The sequence below is a fragment of the Myotis daubentonii genome, chromosome 4, assembly GCF_963259705.1.
Source record: "Myotis daubentonii chromosome 4, mMyoDau2.1, whole genome shotgun sequence".
NCBI lineage: Eukaryota > Metazoa > Chordata > Mammalia > Chiroptera > Vespertilionidae > Myotis > Myotis daubentonii.
In genome coordinates this window covers 25141604-25163486 of record NC_081843.1, presented here as the reverse complement: position 1 = coordinate 25163486, position 21883 = coordinate 25141604, and the positions used below count along the sequence as shown (strand labels likewise).

Below are 21883 nucleotides of genomic sequence, written 5' to 3'. Positions count from 1 at the left end.
TCTGTATCCGCTGCACTGTCCTCACGGACACCCAAGATAATCTCATCCTCACGGAAACTGTTTGACCAGGCGACTTGCCCAAAAACCTCAGAGTGTGATGATACTAGGATGAGAAATCCAAGAGCGGGAGGAGACAGTTTCCAAGAGGCACTGACTGGCCCCTGAACTTAAAATTTTACAGGAGGTAAACGAGCCAGATTAGGTATAAGGAACAGGACCTGGCGAGGTATGGAGAATGGGGAGGCAGAGGGAAAGAGGGACAACTCCTCCCCCTCGGTCTCTATGATGCAACCTTTGGAGACCCATCAAAAAAGTACATTATATCAGCTGAAGCAGCTTGTGGACTATGAAACACTATTCTGTTTTACAACGTGTAAAATAAGTAACAAGTCTTTCTGCTGTCTCCATATGGTCCCACTATTGCTTCCTTCACCCTAGAGTTCCTGCAGAATGTTGGGCAGAAAACATCAATGTCCCAAGAGCATTAGAAAGTGTGCCCTAGCTCACAACGATGCTACAACTCAGCTGTTTAAATGGGAATCTCTTCCCCTTCACCCCAAAGGAAAAAAAAATTAAATCACAGTTCATTGGCACTGTCAGAAGTATAACTCTACTGTCAAGCAATTTGACAATTTATTCTTTTGCTTTTAAAAAAGTCTGACATTGCCCTGACCAGTTTGGCTCAGTGGATAGAGCGTCGGCCTGTGGACTGAAGGGTCCCGGGTTCGATTCCAGTCAAGGGCATGTGCCTTGGTTGCGGGCACATCCCCAGTGAGGGGGCGGGGGTGTGCAGGAGGCAGCTGATTGATGTTTCTCTCTCATCGATGTTTCTAACTACCCCTCACCCTCCTCTCTGTAAAATATCAATAAAATATATTTTTAAAAAAAGAGTGCAATTGCTGAATTGTACAGTAATTGTATGCTTAGTTTTAAAAAAAAAGTCTGACATGTAGGGGGGAGGGGGGAAGGGGAAATACAAGAAGGTATAAGGCAGCGGTTCTCAACCTGTGGGTCGCGACTCCTTTGGGGGTTGAACGACCCTTTCACAGGGGTCGCCTAAGACCATCGGAAAACATATATAATTATATATTGTTTTTGTTCAATTTGTAACAATGAAAATACATCCTGAATATCAGATAATTACATTACGATTCATAACAGTAGCAAAATTACAGTTATGAAGTAGCAACAAAAATAATTTTATGGGTGGGGGTCACCACAACATGAGGAACTGTATTAAAGGGTCGCAGCATTAGGAAGGTTGAGAACCACTGGTATAAGGGGATAAACGGTGATGGAAAAAAGTAAGGGGAAAAGTCTGATATATAGAAAAAGAATATGTTAATGTAAATTACAAAACATAATAAAATGTATCACCCAATTTATGAAAAAGAACATTAACCTGTACTATTGAAGTTTCCGTGTGCTCTTCCCAGATCCTACCTTCTTCCTGCTTCCTTCCAAAAGTACTCACTATCCTGATTTTTAAAAATAATTTAACTTGTCTTTATGTAATTACCATATATATTCCTAGATAACACATTATTTACTTTTGCTTGTCTTTGAACTTGATAAAATTATTTCCATGCTGTATTGCTGCTTGCTTTCAATCAACTTTGTTTTTAGAATCCATCCCTGTTGTATGTAGTTGTATTTTATATTCTCTGTTATATAGAATATACCACGATTTATATATCCATCTTCCAGTCACTAACATTATTTTACTTTCTCCATTCCCCCATATTGTACATTGCTATGAATATTCTTGAAAGTTCTAAAACCTGTTTGTGAGAATTTTTTAGGGTAGAATTGTTAGTGTGAAGGGTACACAAGAAACAGTCCAAGAGCTTCCCAAAGTTGCACCAATATACACTTCCAGCAATATCTTCTTAAGCTTGAGCACAGACCCTTCCTTATGTTCCCAAAGCACAGCTAAGACAAGGTTGCCATGCTTAAAAATATTTTCAGTGGAAGCCTGAGCTTACAAGAAAAATCTTAAAACTAAATAGCATAATGCACAGTTGGAAAGCTTTGGTCATGTCCTTCATTTGGGATCCTCTCCTCAATTACCTGGTTCCATGAGCCAACTCATCTTGTCAGGAAAAAAAAGCCTTATCAGCCTTGCCTTTTCTAGAGTCTCATCTCTTTTTGTCTCCAAATCAAATCAAAGTAAATAAAGGCACCCCCACTTCCCAAAACAACAGAGCAAACAAGCATTAGCAAGCTGCCTGCAAAGATGAAGCCTTGCCCACAGTGTAGTCATCCTGTTACCTCACTGTGAATTACAGTTGTTCATAATTGTCCTGAGCATCTTCATTCCAGGATGAATTTTTGCTTTACTTTCAAATATACAGTAGACCCATTTAAGCTGTTTTTTCAAAAGAGCAGTCTTCCCCTAGAGATGAATTTTATAATCATCCCTAGAGTAGTTCTGTTGGTTAAAACCTCTTGGCCTGAGCCTGGTCAGCATGGTTGAGAGGTTGAGCATCGACCTATGAACCAGGAGGTCAATGTTTGATTACCTGTCTGGGCACATGCCCAGGTTGCAGGCCCAATTCCCAGTAAGGGGAGTGCAGCAGGCAACCAATCAATAATTCTCTCTCATCACTGACATTTCTATCCCTCTCCTTCTCCCTTCCTCTATGAATCAATAAAAATCGTATCTAATAAAGAGGGGATATGCTAATTGACCTTCACGCGTTGCAAAGATGGAGGCACCCATAGTCAATAAGGAGGGAATATGCTAATTGACTGCCCTGCCCTGAAAGATGGCGGCACCCACAGCCAATAAGAAGGGAATATGCTAATTGACTGCCCCACCCTCAAATATGGTGGCGCCCATATCCACAAGATGGTGGCGCCCAGTCCCCTCAGCCCCCCAGCCACCCAGGGCCAGCCCGAGGCGCAGGTACCCAGGGCTGGCCAAGGCTTGTGCTGCCGGCAGTGGCAGCAGCAGAGGTGTAATGGGGTGTTACCTTTCCCGATCACTAGGTCACCTCCGGCCCCTGATGGCTCCCGGACTGTGAGAGGGGGCAGGTTGGGCTAAGATACCCCTCTCCAGCGCATGAATTTTCATGCACCAGGCCTCTAGTAAAATATAAAGCCTCTTGGCTTGAAAGTATCAGAAAGTATCTTAAGCATAAAAAGAAAATCTGTTCTAACCACACAAGGATACCTATCAGAAAAGAATTTCTCATTGGTCAAGTTTGGGTCAGGTGCCCTTCTCTATCCCAGGCTAAAGAAATGAGGTAATATAGTGCCAAATAGCTTCCAATGAATCTTTGCTGTGAATAAAGGGTCATTCTAAATGCTCAACAAATGTTTTTCAAATATTTGAATGTAGGGAAGAGCCACAGCAACAATTTCTAAATAGTGAAACTAAAAGTTGATATCCCATTTGGTTTTTTTCCCTCTTTCCAGAGTCAATGATTATATTATGAGTCAATTATCTTTATAAAAACTCCATTCATTGCCCTAACCGGTTTGGCTCGGTGGATAGAGCGTCGGCCTGCAGACTGAAAAGGTCCCAGGTTCGATTCCAGTCAAGGGCATGTGCCTTGGTTGTGGGCACATCCCCAGTGGGGGGTGTGCAGGAGGCAGCTGATCGATGTTTCTCTCTCATCGATGTTTCTAACTCTCTATCCCTCTCCCTTCCTCTCTGTAAAAATAAATCAATGTTAAAAAAAAACCATTCATTAATGAAAGATCTAATTAAAGATGTGTGTGTGTGTGTGTGTGTGTGTGTGTGTGTATAATCTTTAAATTCATGCATGGGGGGGCGGGGCAGGTCCCCTCAGCCCAGCCTGCATCCTCTCCAATCTGCCACCCCTCGGGGATGTCCGACTGCTGATCAGGCCTAAACCATCAGTCGGACAGCCCTCTCACAATCCGGGACCTCTAGCTCCTAACTGCTCACCTGCCTGCCTGCCTGATATCCCCTAACTGCCCCCTGTGCCACCCCGATCACCCCTAACCGCCTCTGCCTGCTGACCTGATCGCCCCCAACTGCCCCTCCCCTGCTGGCCTGGTCACCCCTTTCTTCCCCCCCTGCCAGCCTGGTTGCCCCCAACTGCCCCCCTCTGCTGGTCTGGTTACCCCTAACTGCCCCCCCCACCAGCCTGGTCACCCCCAATTGCTTCCCCACTGCCGGCCTGGTTGCCCCACTCAGCCTGCTGTTCAGCCATTTGGTCGTCCCTCACTAACCCCACTGATGGCCTTGTTGACCCACACAGCCTGCTGTTTTCTTGTTACTGTTACTGTGACGGAGTCCCAGACAATTTGCATATTCCTCTATTATTAGTATACTAGAGGCCCGGTGCATGAAATTAATGCACAGTTGTGGGGGTGTCCCTCAGCCCAGCCTGCACCCTCTCCAATCTGGGACCCCTCAGGGGATGTCTGACTGCTGGTTTAGGCCCAATCCCTGGGCTCAGTGGCTCAAGTGTCAGCCCTCAGTTCAAAGGGTCAAGGGTTCAATTTCCTGTCAAGGGCACATATCTTAGTTGTAGGTTCAATGCCCAGCTCTGCTCCCTGATCTTGCATGTGGGGGAGGCAACCAATTGATGTCTTTCTCTCTCTCATTGATGTTTCTCTCTCTCCTCTCTCTCTCTCTCCCATCCCTGCCTGCCTTCTACTCTCTAAAAAATCAACTGAAAAAATATCCGTGGGTGAGGATTTAAAAAAAGATGTATATATATACATGTACCCTCTAAAGACCATTAATTTAAAGACATCCTTGTCCCTGTACCTTGGCAATATTGACATTTTGGACCAGATAATGCTTTATGAAGGAGGCTGACCTGTGTATTATAAAATGTTTAGCAGCATCTCTGGCCTCTGCCCACTGCAGCAGCATTCACCTCCTCCCTATAGTGACAAGCAAAAATGTCTTTAAATGCTAACTAGTCCCTGAGGAGCAATATTGCCAAAATTAAGAACCACTGGTATAAAGCATGGCCTTAGTAAACTTTTAGTCCAAATAAAGACACAAAACATATTTCAAAAAATTAGAGAACAAAAAATTAAAACATAATGGTGCCCTAACTGGTTTGGCTCAGTGGATAGAGTGTCGGCCTGCGGACTGTAGGGTCCCAGGTTTGATTCCAGTCAAGGGCATGTACCTGGGTTGTGGGCACATCCCTAGCAGGGAGTGTGCAGGAGGCAGCTGATCGATGTTTCTCTCTCATCGATGTTTCTAACTCTCTATCCCTCTCCCTTCCTCTCTGTAAAAAATTAATAAAATATATTTTTAAAAAAACATACTGGTAATACACAAAATTATATTATAAACAATCATAACGTTTTTATTTTTCCTTTAATAATCTTGGGGGGACATAGAAAAAAATCATTTACCATTTTATTCTGGTGGTCATATACAAGAGCCTCATGCTATTTAATGCCTATTTGAAGTGTTTTTCAGATTTTTATCAAAAGGATGCTACAGAGAAAAGTACTTTAATTTCCCCCCACGATTCCTCAGAAGGCAACTGTATCTGGCTGAAGGTATGAGTCAGTAATATATTTTCTTTCCTTTTTTTTTAAAGTTAATCCTCAACTGAGGATATTTTTTTCCATTGATTTTTAAAGAAGGGAGGGAGGGAGGGAGGAGAGAAAGAAACATGTATCAGTTGCCTCCCACACAAACCCTAAATAGGGCCGGGGATCGAACCTGCAACCCAGCTACATGCCCTTGACCGGGAATCAAACCTGAGATCCCTGTTCATGGGCTTATACTCTAACCACTTAGCAATACTGGTCGGGGCAGTAACATATTTTCTATTGTTTTATTAGCACAATTTCAGAAATTAGCATTATCTGTCTTTCTAATTGGCCTTTGGTTGGTAAGGACCACCTAATCTCAGCTTTATCTGTTCCTACAGGCTTTCAATCTAATAGTAGTTAACATCTACATTCATCTATACAACAAATATCTTTTGAACACCTAGGTACCAGGCTCTGTGCCATGCATTTGGGGATATGTGGTCAGCAGACAATAATACTAATAGTCCTTGCCCTCATGGAACTTTCCATCTAATGAGAGAAACAGGTATTGATCAATTTAACAAATGATATAGTGATACTGTAAATATAACAAATGTATTAAGTCCTTTGAAGGAGATCACATGGTGCTCTGTGGTTCTCGAATTTACCTCTTCAGGGAGCTCAAAGGAGTTTCCCTGAGAAAGTGATAATGGAGTTGAAAACTAAGAATCATTAAGTATGTGCAAGACCTCATGGCAAGAATAGAAAAGGGGGCCATCTCTTAGGATTTTAGTTAACAGTCCAGGGTTGAGGTGATAATCATTTGGAGGAAGGTGGTGGTGGCTGCAATGAAGAGGATCCGTTGAAAAAACAGCCAAAATGAGAATCCTGAAATAAATAAATGATTGTCTGGGAATCCCTTTGTAATGCCAATATGCATTCGTTTCTCTTCATTACAGTCAAATTACTCTATATTAGTTCTTTTGCAAAGCAAGACAAAAAAGTACAACAATCTAAGCTGAGTGGATATTAAGTTTTATAAAAAGTAATGTATTATTTAACAGCAGTTCATCATGGTATAATCTGATAATGGTACTGGAAATTTTTTACCATACTAAATCATTTAATTAAAAATTTACTTCTGAAGCCGAAACAGGTTTGGCTCAGTGGATAGAGCATCGGCTTGCGGACTGAAGGGTCCCAGGTTCGATTCCGGTCAAGGGCATGTACCTGGGTTGCGGGCACATCCCCAGTGGGATATGTGCAGGAGGCAGCTGATCGATGTTTCTCTCTCATCAATGTTTCTAACTCTCTGTCTCTCTCCCTTCCTCTCTGTAAAAAATCAATAAAATATATTTTAAAAAAAATTTACTTCTGAAGATTAAAAATGGTGGCAGAGTAGGAGGATGCTGCACGGACATGCTCCCAGGAACAAGCTGGAATTACAACTGAAATACAGAAAGGCTTCCTGAATAATCAATGGAAAACTCACAGGAGAGAACCCTGATACCCAAGGACCGAAGGTAGAGACCGCACAGAGACTGGTAGGAGGGGTGGAGGCGCGAAAGGGCTGGCCTGGCACCCACAGATGGCAACTGAAGTCAGAGAGATATCTCAGGTGTGTGTGTGGGGGGAGGTGCCACTGAGAACTCTGGGGTCTAATCCCAAAGCTGAGCTCCCAGCAGAGAACACCAAACTGAGGAGGATATCCACATAACGTCTATCTGTGAAAGGCAGGGGGGTGCTGTCTGCCAGGGAGTGGCAGCTAAAAGTTCAGGCACCCTCTTAGAGGGCCAATGCACAAAAATTCCCTGTGGAGCCACGTAGCTTGTGCTCTGACAGTGGGATGGTGAAGTGGACTGGAGCTGTGAGATCAGAACCCTGGACTGGGGTCTTGGGGGATAGAGCTCAGAAGGCAGACACCCCAAGTTTTCTGGGCTGAGTCATTCCCTCTCACAGTGGAGGACATCTTTCCCACATAGACATCTGCCTTACCTGGGGAGGAAGACAGTCGTCACACCCTATTGGAAAACACCTTGCCCTGAGGCCACTTAAGAGCTTAAAAGTGGCCTCCAGGCAGAAGCAACTGCCCCATCCTGTTGAAAAAAACTCACCACACCTGAGGATGATTGCCTGGGGGGCAATTCAAGTCAGAATCCTATCAGTCTGTAGGTGGAGGCAGTCTCTGGAGGCTTTGAGTCTTTGCCTGATCCAATAAGTCAGAAGCAGCTTTTAACACTGTCCTGCACTAGTGATTGAGAGGTATAGAGCAGTGGTCACCAACCTTTCAAACCTCACGGAACACCAGTCGTTTGTGGACCACCAGTTGGCAACTGCTGCTCCAAAGTTCCTTAAACCAGCAGTCACAGACTGCCGAGAGCCGGTCCATCCTTGCTGTTTCAAGGGACCTGGCATATATGGCATACGGTTCTTAATATGTTTGCTCACCTTCTTGGCGCTGTGTTTTAACCAAGGTCACCTCTCCGAGAAAGGTTGAATCCCCAGGTAGGGATTTTCCCCTGAAGTTAGGGAGGGAATAAAACCCCTCAACTAAGTGCCAGGCGGGTAATTAATCACTTTAACTACAAACAATCATGCTTAAACTACATAATCTTTTCTCCCTGGAATGGAGATAAGAAATGCCCTAACCTTTGTAATAGAGATTGATAGGATTGAATCAACTGGTATAAATACAGTTGTAACAAGACAGAAACACTCAGAACTTAGAACACAGAATTCAGAAGACAGAACCTACACGGAGCCTGGAGACAGAAGAACTTCGCTGGAGAGAACATGGCAAAAGATCCTGGACTGAACCTGACTATAGAACATGGCAAGAGAACCTGACTAGAACCTGGTGACTGGACCTGGCTGGAGAACCTGCAGAACCTGGCTGGAGATCCTAATCAGAACTTGGCTGGAGATCCTGGCTAGAGATCCTGGCTAGGCTGCTGATCAACTGAATGCTGTCTCCATGTCATTCCTTCTTCGCCGACTCCGTCTACGCCTTTGGGGACCCCTGGACCTGCTGGGGTTGGACCCCGGCAACAGACCACCGGTTAGCGACCACTGGTATAGAGGATCTACCTAAAACATTGTCACAAACAAAACAGACAACCAAAATGAGGAAACAAAGAAACAACCCCCAAATGAAAGAACTAGAGAATTCTCCAAAAGAAGAGATAAATGAAGCAGAGATAAGAAATTTATCTGAAACAGTTCAGAGTAATGATAAAAAATTCTCAACAGTATGAAAAAAGATATAGTAACTATAAAAAAGAATGGTCTGAGATAAAGAATGACATAACACAAATAAAGAACACATTGGAAGGAATACACAGCAGATTAGGGAAGCTGAGGATCAAATCAGTGAATTAGAAGACAGAGTTGAAAATATCACTCAAGCCCTAGCTGGTTTGGCTCAGTGGATAGAGTGTCAGCCTGCGGTCTGAAGGGTCCCAGGTTCAATTACAGCCAAGAGCAGATGCCTGGGTTGCGGGCTCAATCCCCAGTAGAGGGCATGCAGGGGGCAGCCGATCAATGATTCCCTCTCATCATTGATGTTTCTATCTCTCTCTCCCTCTCCCTTCCTCTCTGAAATCAATAAAAATATTAAAAAAGAAAAGAAAATATCATTCAATTAGAGAACTAAAAAGAAAAAAACAATTTAAAAACAGGAGGACAGCTTAAGGGAGCTGTGGGACAATGTGAAATGTAACAATATCAGAATATTATGTGTGCCAGAGAGGCAGAAAGGGAGAAAGGAATAGAGAAGTTGTCTGAAGAAATAATGGTAGAAAACTTCCCTAACCTGGTAAAGGAAAAAGTCACACAAGTACAGGAGGCACAGAGAACCCCAAACAAGAAGAACTCAAACAGACCCCACCCAGACATATCATAATTAAAATGCCAAAAGTCGCCAAAACCGGTTTGGCTAGAGCGTCGACTTGCGGACTGAAAGGTTCCAGGTTCAATTCCGGTCAAGGGCATGTACCTGGGTTGCGGGCACATCCCCAGTAGGAGATATGCAGGAGGCAGCTGATCGATGTTTCTCTCTCATCGACGTTTCTAACTCTCTATCTCCCTTCCTCTCTGTAAAAAACCAATAAAAATAAAAAAAACATAAAAAAAATGCCAAAAGTTAAAAACAGAGAGAAAATCTTAAAGGCAGCAAGAGAAAAGAAAACTATTACCTACAAAGGAGTTCCCATAAGGCTGACACCTGATTTCTCATCAGAAACTCTACAGGCCAGAAGGGAATGGCATGAAGTACTCAAGGTAATGGAAAGCAAGGATCTGAGACCAAGATGTCTATATCCAGCAAGGCTATCATTCAAAATAGACGGTCAAGTAAAGAGCTTCCCAGACTAAAAAAAAAAAAAAAAAAAAAAAAAAAAGAATGCTAAAGGAGTTTATTACCACTAAGCCAGCATTACCAGGAATGCTAAAGGGATTGATATAAGGGATTGCTGAGAAGAAGAAACAGAGAGAGAAACCTAGCCTTTAAACAGAAACCTTTAAACAGAATTAAAATGGCTATAAATAAGTACCTCTCAATAATAACCCTAAATGTAAATGGATTAAATGCTCCAATCAAAAGGTGTAGGGTAGCTGAGTGAATACAAAAACATGACCCAACTATATGCTGTCTGTAAGAGACTCATCTCAAAACAAAAGACACGCAGGGTGCAAGTGAAGGGATGGAAAAAAAAATTCCCATGCAAATGGATAAGAAAAAAAAAGCTGGAGTAGCAATACTCATATCTGGCAAAACAGACTTTAAAAGCATCATGCTAGCCAAAACCGGTTTGGCTCAGTGGATAGAGCGTCAGCCTGCGGACTCAACGGTCCCAGGTTCGATTCTGGTCAAGGTCATGTACCTGGGTTGTGGGCACATCCCCAGTAGGAGATGTGCAGGAGGCAGCTGATCGATGTCTCTCTCATCGATGTTTCTATCTCTCTATCTCTCTCCCTTCCTCTCTGTAAAAAATCAATTAAAATATATTTAAAAAAATAAAAGCATCATGCTAAGCAAAATATATTGCATATAATATTATTATATTTAAGATCGTTTTTCTTGAAATATTAAGGCTTATTGCATATAATATTATTATATTTAAAATTGCTTTTCTTGAAATAAAAAAACTGAAAAAAAGAATACAATAATAATGCAATAAATAATAATGCAAGAATAAACTTTCATGTAGAGTAGGTCCTTGGGTTACGTTGGAGATCTGTTCCTACGGTGCAACGTAACATGATTTTCACCATAAGTTGGAACCCACCTACATAAGCACCTACGTCACTCACATGGAGCACATACACAGCAGTAATGAAGTGAAACAGTAAAAAAAATTTAAAAGAAAGATGACAACTCCTGACCTTTACTTGTGGTAAATAATAAAAAAAAAAACCATAAAGCACATATGTACATAGTACATACGTCAAAATGACGGAGCTTTTTTTTTTTTATAAATAAATGGGAGGTGGTGACTAGTCCGACATAACCCAAGGACTGCCTGTACTCACAACTGTAAACCTACTTTTGCCCCACACTGTGTACATGTACACACACACATTTGTTTTAGATTCAAAATTTAGAGCATTCATTCTATATATCTTTTGATTTTATACATTTTGATGTTCTAATATAAGACTTTAAAGTTATAAATTTTCCTCCAAAAATTGCATTAGCTAAATTCCACAAATTTTGATCATTGATTGGCTGCCTCTTGCACACCCCACACTGGGGGTCGAGCCTGCAACCCAGGCATGTGCCCTGACTGGGAATTGAACTGTGACCTCTTGGTTCATAAGTCAATGCTCAATGACTGAGCTATGCCAGCCGGGCTATAACATGATTTTTTAAAATGCCCAGTATTCCAAAATTTACTCAAATATTTAATGAGAACTAGTTTGCCATGCACTATTGGAATAAATAAGATATATTCCTGCTTTCGTGGGTAGTTGAATTTTGAGTAATGTCTGTCAGAATCATTATTCTATTATGATTCTTTTTTTTAATAATAAAGAAACATAGATTGTCAAAGAAAAAAATTACTTCTATAACAAAAATAAAGAACACCCTAAAACTATATTTTGTTGTATGATGCATTTTCTCATTTATTAAAATGATTAGAGGCCCGGTGCACGAAATTCTTTCATGGGTGGGGTCCCTAGGCCTGGCTGGCGATCATGGCTTATCGGGCCACCTCGCCCAGTCTAGCAAGTCTGCTGGTATGAGTTGGTCAAAATTCCAGATGGAGGTTTCCAAAATGAGATGAATGTATTTGTACTGTTATAAAGTTGGCACTTAAATATGTAGAAACATTGGTGAGTTCTGGAAAGAAAAAGAAAACAATTTTTATTTGAAATGACATTTATAAACATAGACTGGAACAAAAAATTAGGGTTCTTGATTTTCATTCTCTCTCGAAAAGTACAGCTTTAAAAAGAGAAGTCGCTCATTGGCTAATCTAGAATATTACAACTTAAGTAACAATTAACAGGCTTAATGAAAAGGCTCATTCGTAACTTTAACTTGGAAGGAAAGCTTATAACATAAGTTTTATAACAAATTACACATCAATTATACATCAATTTCAGCTTCTCCATTTGTGTGACATTGAGAAAATTACTTAACCTCTCATTATCAAATCTACAATCCTTCAATAGCAAATGCTAACTTCTTTAAGAAAAGATAATAGTGATGCCTACTCCTGATTATTGTGAGGAATGAGATAATACCAATAAATTATTTAGTACAATGTGTATTATAAACACCCAATAAATGTAGCTAATATTGTTAACAAATGCCCCATCTGTGTTGATTCAAAAATAATACAAATGGGGATACAAAGGTGAATAAAATAAAGATGAATAAGATCCTCATGGTCTAGTAGAAAATGGTCTAGTGGAAAAGATATCTCCTATAATAATAAAAGCGTAATATGCTGATTAGACCAGACATCCTTCAGACGACCTTCCAGATAAAGTCGGGGCTGTGAGGGCCAAGGCAAGCCACTGTGGCTGCGAGGGCTGAGCCCCTTGCACAAATTTTGTGCATAGGGCCTCTAGTGTTATATAAGAAGCAATGATTCATTTGAGGATCGAAAGAAGATTTTTTTCTTTAAGTATCTCATAGAATAATAAAAAAGCATTTTTTTAAAATATATTTTATTGATTTTTTACAGAGAGGAAGGGAGAAAGATAGAGAGTTAGAAACATCGATGAGAGAGAAACATCGATCAGCCGCCTCCTGCACATCTCCTACTGGGGATGTGCCCGCAACCCAGGTACATGCCCTTGACCGGAATCGAACCTGGGACCTTTCAGTCCGCAGGCCGACGCTCTATCCACTGAGCCAAACCGGTTTTGGCAAAAAAAAGCATTTTTTATTATTCTAGGTCAGGGTTTATCAATGTGACATTTTGGGCTGGACAGTTGTGTTGTGAGGGGCTGGCCTGTGAATTGAACAGTGTTTTGCAACATTTTTTGCCTCTACATACTAGATGCCAGTAGCACCCTCCCCACTCTGTGTGTTTGTATTGCTGAGGGCCATCACTGTGACCTCAAAGTCCAAGCCTGGGCATCAGTTTCCACCTACTATCCCCAGAACATTCAGAGCCTGCCATCTGGCCACTGGACTGCTCAGGGCGTGAGCATCACCACCTACACATTGTAGACTCCACTGATGGCAATGCCAGACAGCAAGAAATGAAATCTCAATCTAGGAATCAGAGACTCGACAAATCACCTATCCTCAAGCCAGCCGACCAAGATAAGACGGCCAGGTTCTCAGATCTGCGTGTCACTGGGCAGAGTGAAATACATCATGTTGGCTGCAGGCCTGACTGTCAAGGCCCCTCTTTTCTCTCCCTCTGGCCAGTTGTTCTCTGTCAGGTTCATGGCTTCAGCTGATGCAACTGGAGTCAAAGCAACTAACTGTACAGCATACCCCAGACAAACAGGGGGATCAGGAGTAGTTTTTTTCTTGTTAGATAAATAGCCACACAATATCCTAGATTTTACTTAAAACACACACACACACACACACACACACACACACACATTATATATATATATTGATTTCAGAGAGGAAGGGAAAAGGAGAGATAGAAACGTGAACGAAGAGAGAGAGAACCATTGATTGGCTGCCTCCTGCATGCCCCACACTGGGGATGGAGCTGGCAACCCGGGCGTGTGCCCTAACCAGGAATCAAATTGTGACCTCCTGGTTCATAGGCTGATGCTCAACCACTGAGCCATGCTAGCCAGGCCTTGATTTTGCTTTATGACCCTCAGAACCTAAAATATTTATTATCTGGGCCTTAATAGAAAATTTGTCGCCGAAACCGGTTTGGCTCAGTGGATAGAGCTTCAGCCTGCGGACTGAAAGGTCCCAGGTTTGATTCCAGTCAAGGGCATGTACCTGAGTTGCGGGCACATCCCCAGTAGGAGATGTGCAGGAGGCAGCTGATCGATGTTTCTCTCATCAATGTTTCTAACTCTCTATCTCTCTCCCTTCCTCTCTATAAAAAATCAATAAAATATATTTTTTTTAAAAAAAAGAAAATTTGTCGGTGCCTGTTTTACTTACTTTTAAAGTTAAAATAAACATTTATTTAAAGTAATATATTTGCAGCCCTGATGGTTCTAAATTGTACATTTCAGGTTTAACCAATGTCATTAAAGTTATGAGGACAGATGCAGACACAGATTTCGATTACATGATTATTTCTTCTTCCATTCTTCTCTTTTTTCCTTTCCCAAATAACCTCTTTCAGATATGGTTCAAGGTAGAATTTATCCTCCTCATATTTTGTCCACTGCTCTTTAGGCAAGTTCTGCTGCCTTGTCCTGACTGGATAGCTCAGTTGGTTGGAGCTTCATCCTAATACACCAAGGTTGCGGGTTCAATCCCGGGTCAGGGCACATACAAGAATCAACCAATGAATGCATAAATAAGTGGTACAACAAATCGATGTTCTCTCCCTCTCTTTCTCTCTTCTTTCCTCTCTCTCTAAAATAAATAAATAAATAAATAAATAAATATTTTAAAGATCTGCTGCCTCAGGGACAGGTCCAGTGCTCTCTTAATGAGAAACATGCTGTTGTTATATAGGTTCTCAGGAAGCCTTCTAATGGCTTTTATATATTTTTTTATTTTTTTTATTGATTTTTTACAGAGAGGAAGGGAGAGGGATAAAGAGTTAGAAACACTGATGAGAGAGAAACATTGATCAGCTGCCTCCTGCATACCTCGCACTGGAGATGTGCCCGCAACCAAGGTACATGCCCATGACTTGAATCGAACCTGGGACCTTTCAGTCCACAGGCCGACCAGCTTTATCCATTGAGCCAAACCGGCCAGGGCCTAATGGCTTTTTTTTACATCATCATTCACATGTATTATATTGTCTCACATTAACCCCAGTTTATTGAATCCTGCAGCTACCAATTTGATGCTGCAAACAGCAGGCCTGCTCATCATTTTGACCTGAGATTGAAGTGTTGCCTACTGGTTAAGTCCAAGAGGGCCTAAAGCCCTGTTTTAGATAAATATTACCTTACAATCATATAGAGAAACGTGTCAAAACATTTGATGTTTACTCTACCCGATGTCATCTTTGTAGCAAAAAATAAAAATAAAAAAAATAAGTCATGTACAAGTAAACACCTGAAAGTGTTTTCCAAGATGAATACCCATGGAGCCTACACTTCAGTTAAAAACTGTTGCTAACAACTAATAGGTCTTTTTTCATCTTAGAAGAGGGAGGGATCTTGGCAATTATTTTCTAACTAGAGGCCCAGTGCACAAAATTTGTACATGGGGGGCGGGCCCTCAGTCCAGCCTGCACCCTCTCACAATCTGGGACCCCTTGGAGGATGTCTGATTGCTGGTTTAGGCCCGATCCCGTAGTCGAATGTCCCTCTTGCAATCCAGGACCACTGGCTCCTAACTGCTCGCCTGCCTGATCGCCCCAACCACTCGCCTGCCTGCCTGATCGCCCCTAACTGCTTGCCTGCCTGCCTGATCGCCCCTAACCACTCGCCTGCCTGCCTGATCTCCCCTAACTGCTTGCCTGCCTGCCTGATCACCTCTAACCACTCTGCCTGCCTGCCTGATCAACCCTAACCACCTCTGCCTTGGCCCCTGCCACCGTGGCTTCATCCAGAAGCACATCCAGAATGACATCTGGAAGGTTGTTTGGCTGTCCAGTCTAATTAGCATATTACACTTTTATTATTATAGATTATTGGCCTATTGTCATTATTTTATCACAGAGCCCATCATAGAATTAAGAACACAAAATAGCCTGTTTAAAATCCTTCAAATGCTTGTCTCAGTTGGTGCCCCCCCCCCCACCCTTTCTCTCTCTCTATCTCTCTACAACCTCTGAATCTCAAGCACCCTTGCCTATGGATACCCTTGCCTATCAGGCTGTTTTTCCCAAATGGTGTCCCCAACAAGCCATGGACTATTACACCTCTGTGCCTTTCTACTGATGCTTTCCCCTTTGCATGGAATGTTCTTCTCAACTTCTTCACCCAATGAACACCTACTTTGGGATCCAACTAAAAAATCTCTCATCCACTGCACACCTGTATTCTGAAAGCACTTTGACCAGATTTCTGTTACATTATATGGTGCTAGTTATTCCTATGTCTCTCTCCCTTGATAAACAGTGAGCTCTTGGAGAGTAGGGGTATCTTATTTAGCTCTAATCCCCAGAGCCTACTGTAATGCCTGGCACTTGCTAGAAATTCAATAAATGTATGGTTGCCCTAGCTGGTTTAGCTCAGTGGATAGAGCGTCGGCCTGTGTACTGAAGGGTCCAGGGTTCAATTCCGGTAAAGAGTACATGGCCGGTTTGCAGGCTCAATCCCCAGTAGGGGGTGTGCAGGAGGCAGCCGAACAATGATTCTCTCTCATCATTGCTGTTTCTATCTCTCCTTCTCTCTCTGAAATCAATAAAAATATATTTAAAAAATAAAAAATAAATGTATGGTCAAAATAAAAAAAAAATAAATAATATATGTATGGTCAATGAATTAATTCTGTAAAGGACATTGCTCCCGGCCAGCATGGCTCAGTGGTTGAGCATTGATCTATGAATCAGAAAGTCACAGTTTGATTCCTGGTCAGGGCACATGGCCAGGTTGTGGGTTCAATACCCAGTGGGGGGCGTGCAGGTGGCAGCCAATCAATGATTCTCTCTCTCATCATTGATGTTTCTAACTCCCTCTCCCTCTTTGAAATCAATAAAAATATATTTTAAAAGATAAAGGGCACTGCATGGCTCTTCCTCTCAAAAACTAATTCTTCCACTAAGAATTATTAGGTAGACACCAATCTACTCCTTCTCCTTATCTAAAATTTTCTCTTCTTTAGAGCCATTTATTTGATTTAGAGAAACAAGTTTATAAGCTTTCTGATGGCAAGGTCTGCATCTTAAGTATTTCAATCTTATATTTTACCTGAAAAAATAGAATGGGAAAAAATTAATGATCTCATTCACTAATACTAAATCCTTTCTGGAATTATTTTGGTTTGCTAGTGTTTTGCTTTTTTTTTTTGTCTTCTTTTTAAAAATACAAATAAACAAATCACTGCCTACCTTTTAGCCAGAACCACCATCTTCCAGTAATTTGCCAAAATGACTAACACAAAGGGAAAGACAAGGAGCCCCAGCTATATGTTCTCCAGGCCTTTTAGAAAACATGGAGTTGTTCCTTTGGCCACATACATGCGAATCTACAAGAAAAGTGATACTATAGACATCAAGGGAATGTCACTATTCAAAAGGAATGCCTCACAAACGTTACCATGACAAAACTGGAAGAGTCTACAGTGTTACCCAGCATGCACTGGGCATTGTTGTAAACAAACAAGGGGATAGATCTTTGCCAAGAGAAGTAACATACATATTGGGCATGTTAAGCACTCTTAGAGCTGAGATAGCTTCCTGAAACATGTAAAGGAAAATAACCAGAAAAAGAAGGAAACCAAAGAGAAAGATATTTGGGTTCAACTGAAAAACGAGCCTGCTCCATTCAGAGGAGGATACTTTGTGAGAACCAATGGAAAGGAGCCTGAGGGGCCGGAATCCATTCACTGTGACTTCATGAATTTATGGCATGGTAAGTGTAAAAAAAAAAAAAAAAAAGACCGTGTCCAGTCCTAGCTGATTTGGCTCAGTGGCCAGTGTCAGCCTGCAGACTGAAGGGTCCCAGGTTCAATTCTGGTCAAAGGCACATGCTCGCTCAACCCCCAGTAAGGTGCGTGCAGGAGCCAGATGATCAATGATTCTCATCATTGATGTTTCTATTTCTCTCTCCCTTTCCCTTCCTCTCTAAAATCAAAATATATTTAAACACACACACACACACACACACACACACACACACACACACAGCCCAGTGTCCAAACTGAACAAAACTAAAGGAGTCAAAATGCTTTGCTCCTATAGTTTATCTTTGTAATGTATATATACATACACACACACACCTATAGAGAGAGTATATATACAATCTCTTAAAGGAGAATGGAAGAAAACTGTAAGGAAATCTAGTTTGGCTTCCACTTAATATTCAGTTGTATTCCATGCTGGAAATGAAGTTAACCAATATGAATAAAGATGAACACCTGCTTGGATAATATGTTGGTAATTTTGAGCAACAAATAGCATAACATAATATCCAAATTGCTCTGCTTCATACCCTTTTCTCTTATCCCCAAAGAGCAGGTAACTTATGGAACAGAATTAGAAAGACCAGGAAATTGATACTCAGCAAAGTATACTATTATGACAGCACTTAACTCACAGAAAGCAGGGCCACCAATTTTGACGTTCACATGGCCTTTTCTACCTTTCTAATTGTCAAAGAAATGGAGAGTTAAGCAGAATTCATCTTCAATAGCTTTAACCATAAAGTCCATCAAACAGGTTAGCACAAAGGGTGTGTGATTTAGTAGAAAGCGCATGTGATTTAGTACAAATAAAAAAATGTTCAAACTTCAACATTGTTCCAAGTTTCATTTACATAATTAACTTTACCTTTAAGTTGACTCATGTGTTTTTTGTTTTTTTGTTTTTCTTACTTAAATAAATGTATTTCAAAAAGCAACTGCCCAGTTGGTTGGAGCATTGTCCTATACACCAAAAGGTTTTGGGCTTGATTCCTGGTCAGGGCACTTACCTACGATTGTGGGTTTAATCCCCAGTCGGAGGGGAAATGGAGGCTATTGATGGATATTTCTCTCTCACATTAATGTTTCTCTCTCCCAAATTAAAAAACAAACAAACATATCCTCAGGTGAGGATTAAAAGACAAAAAAGCAGCCTGGCCAGTGTGGCTCAGTGGTTGAGCATTGACTCATGAACCAAGAGTTCTCTGGTTGATTCCTGGTCAGGGCACATGCTAGGGTTTTGCAGGCTTGATCCACAGTAGGGGGCATGCAGGAGGCAGCCAATCCCTGCATCTCTCTCATCAACATTTCTATCACTCCCTTCCTCTCTCTAAAATCAATCCTATGTAATAAAGCAGTAATATGCAAATTGACCATCACTCCAACACACAATGGCCGCACCCATGTGGTCAAAGATGGCCACCACAAGATGGCTGGCAGGGGAGGGCAGTTGTGGGTGATCAGGCCAGCAGGGGAGGGTATTTGGGGGGACCAAGCCTGTAGGGGAGGGCAGTTGGGTGTGACCAGGCCTGCAGGGGAGGACAGTTAGGGGTGACCAGGCTGGCAGGGGAGGGCAGTTGGGGGCAACCAGGCTGGCAGGGAATAGCAGTTAGGGGCAATTGGGCTGGCAGGGGAGTGGTTAAGAGGTGATCAGGATGGCAGGCAGAAGCGGTTAGGGGCAATCAGGCAGGCTGGCAGGCAGGCGAGCAGTTGGGAGCCAGCAGTCCCAGATTGGAGAGGGTGCAGGCTGGGCTGAGGGACACACACCCCCATGCACCGGGCCTCTAATAAAAACATATTTTTTTAAAAAACAACCAACACTATTTTAAATGGAAAAACCAGTGATACTTGGCAATAGAGGTTATCCATTGAAATGACTTTATTAACACAAATGGTATTAAATCCTAGCTGGGACCCTACCAAAATGTTAGAGATGTAAGAGATCACTAACCCCCAAACTAAGGACATTCTCTTTGACATAATCACAAAGATTGAGAAAGAACTGAAAAGAGAGTAACTTGCCCACTGGAGAGCTCATTGCTATTTAATGCTGTGTCCCTGTACCACCTAAAATCCTCATTTCAGAAACATTGCAGTCCTCCTCCCAACTAGGCCTAAGTAAAAGAAACTATTCACACTAGTATCTGGTAGAGTAGGTAAGAAATCTTATAGCTCAGGGCACCAAAGTTCCAAAAACCTAATCCCTGAGGGAAAAGGCCACTTCATTTCCACTAACTTAATTGTTTTTTAACAGAAGAGGTTGAGGAAACAACCAGAACATAGATCTGGAAATGATCAAGAAATACTGTAGGTGAAGATTCCTCCCAAGGTACTTACTTGGCAGAGGCCAGAGCATCTGCTTCTGTATTAGAGATGGCGACTGTTCTGGGTGGTAGGGGCAGGTGCACTCTCATGGGGCATTGACTGCTGGGCCTCAGTAGCTAGAGCCAGGGACTCGGGGAGTGGGGGTACAGTGTCAGGGACTTCCTGGCGTAGTTCCTGGCCCCCCGATGGCTCCTGGGCATGTGAAGATTGTCTGAGCTCAGTCTCTTGAACTAAAGTAGTGCTCATGGGGGCCCGTTGGGTGTTATACGGGGCCTGAAAGTCCCGGACAGCCAGGGTGACCCATGGGTCCACAGGTTGGGTCTGAAAAAATGAGGCTGGCGTAAGCTGGGTCAGAGGGACCTGGGAGGCCAGAGCCTGGGTTTGGAAAGCCTGGGTTTGGAAAGGCTGAGTTTGAGAGGCCAGAGAATGATTCTGGAAATCCCTCTCGGAGTCTCCTGAGCCCTGGAAATGGCTCTGTGCAGCCCCATGCACCAGGGGCTGCCTCTGTGAGGCCATGGGAGCTGCAGTCTGGGTATCAGAGGCCAGAGTGTCCAGAGGCTGACCTGTAGAGTACAAGGGGACACCAGGCAGGTTTTCAGAGGCAACAGTGACTAGAGGCTGGATCATAGAGGCCAGCGAAGTAGGCAGGCTCGTGGAATAACAAATCCTTAGAGGCTGACTGACGGAGGGCGATGGGACCACGGGCAGGCTCTTAGAGGAGACAATGGCGGGAGGCAGCGGCTGGCTCTGAGTGGATAAAGAGAACCTTACTCGTTCTGAATGTTGCACAGCTTCCGGTTCCGGGCCCAGATCCTCTCGGCCCACGTCTTCAGCCTTGCTACTGGTTCTGACACTTGTCATTCCGTCTCGGTCCTGGTCCTCCTTTGGTAGTTGTTTAGATGCCTGGACTGTGAGGAGGGTCCTGCTCAGAATGGAAGCAGCACTTTCGAGGAGTCTCCTGCGGCGCTGGCCCCGTCGGACCCGGACCTGCGCCAAGTTGCCGGTAATGTTTAAGGTGAGCGACACTTGCTGGCTCAGCGCGCCCATGTGGATGGGCCTCTTCCATGTGTCTTCGGGACTCAATTCGATGTTGCTGGTGTACCAGAAGACCCACCAGAGGAGGCTGAGGAAGATGATGATGGAACCCAGGTAGAGCAGCAAGTCATAGAAGATGAGGTCGGAGAAGATCCCCACGAACAGCACTGTCGCGCCGACCGCGTCGAAGGCGACGCCCAGCCAAAAGAAATGCCGGCAACGGCCCAGGCACCTCAGCCTCCCGGCCTCCAATTCCGAGCTGCTTGAGAGCTCCATGACCTCCCACTGTCAGGGGCGCCGGGTCCGCAGAGGTGACTGGCTGGTTGGATGGCGCAGTCCCAGGCCGGCTGTGGCCGCTGGGTCCCCATCCCCATAGCAACGCCTGGCGGGTGAGCCGCGCAGGGGGCGGGGCCAGAGAGCGGCGAGCGGGGCCGCCTCTCACCTGCCCCGAGGAAACAGGCTGCGGCCAAGGAGAAGCACGCAGGCGCCGTACGGTCTCCTCGCCCGCGCGGCCGCCTTCTCCGCATGCGCAGTTCCTCCAGTCCGTGCGCCGTTCGCGCGTTCGCCGCGTGCACGCAGGTTGGGTCGTGCACCTTACGGACCTTGGGCTGTGTCCGCGCCAACATTCCTCTGCCCACGCCCTGGCCTTCCAGACCGATTGCCAGATCCTGCAGGAGAGCAGAGGGCAAGGCCCTCTTCTAGTAACGACCCCCCGGCAGCCAGTACAGCTTGCCCTCGATTTCCCTTGTTTTTGGTGAAGAAGTGACTGGGTTAGGGTATGTTATTACCAATTTGTTATCGATTTGCCCAATAGTGACTGGACTAGTACATACCTGTGCTACTTAATAG

General features: G+C 43.4%; 1 protein-coding gene across 1 annotated transcript; it reads right to left on the bottom strand.

The window, feature by feature from the left end:
• Positions 1–11709: 11709 nt before the first annotated feature.
• Positions 11710–21424, bottom strand: LOC132232352 (uncharacterized). The gene is made up of 2 exons (XM_059691832.1): positions 20012–21424; positions 11710–11821 (listed from the first exon to the last, which is right to left on the bottom strand). The coding sequence occupies exon 1, from the start codon at positions 21308–21310 to the stop codon at positions 20042–20044; it is 1269 nt and encodes a 422-aa protein (XP_059547815.1). The 5' UTR covers positions 21311–21424; the 3' UTR covers positions 11710–11821; positions 20012–20041.
• Between the last annotated feature and the right edge of the window lie 459 nt (positions 21425–21883).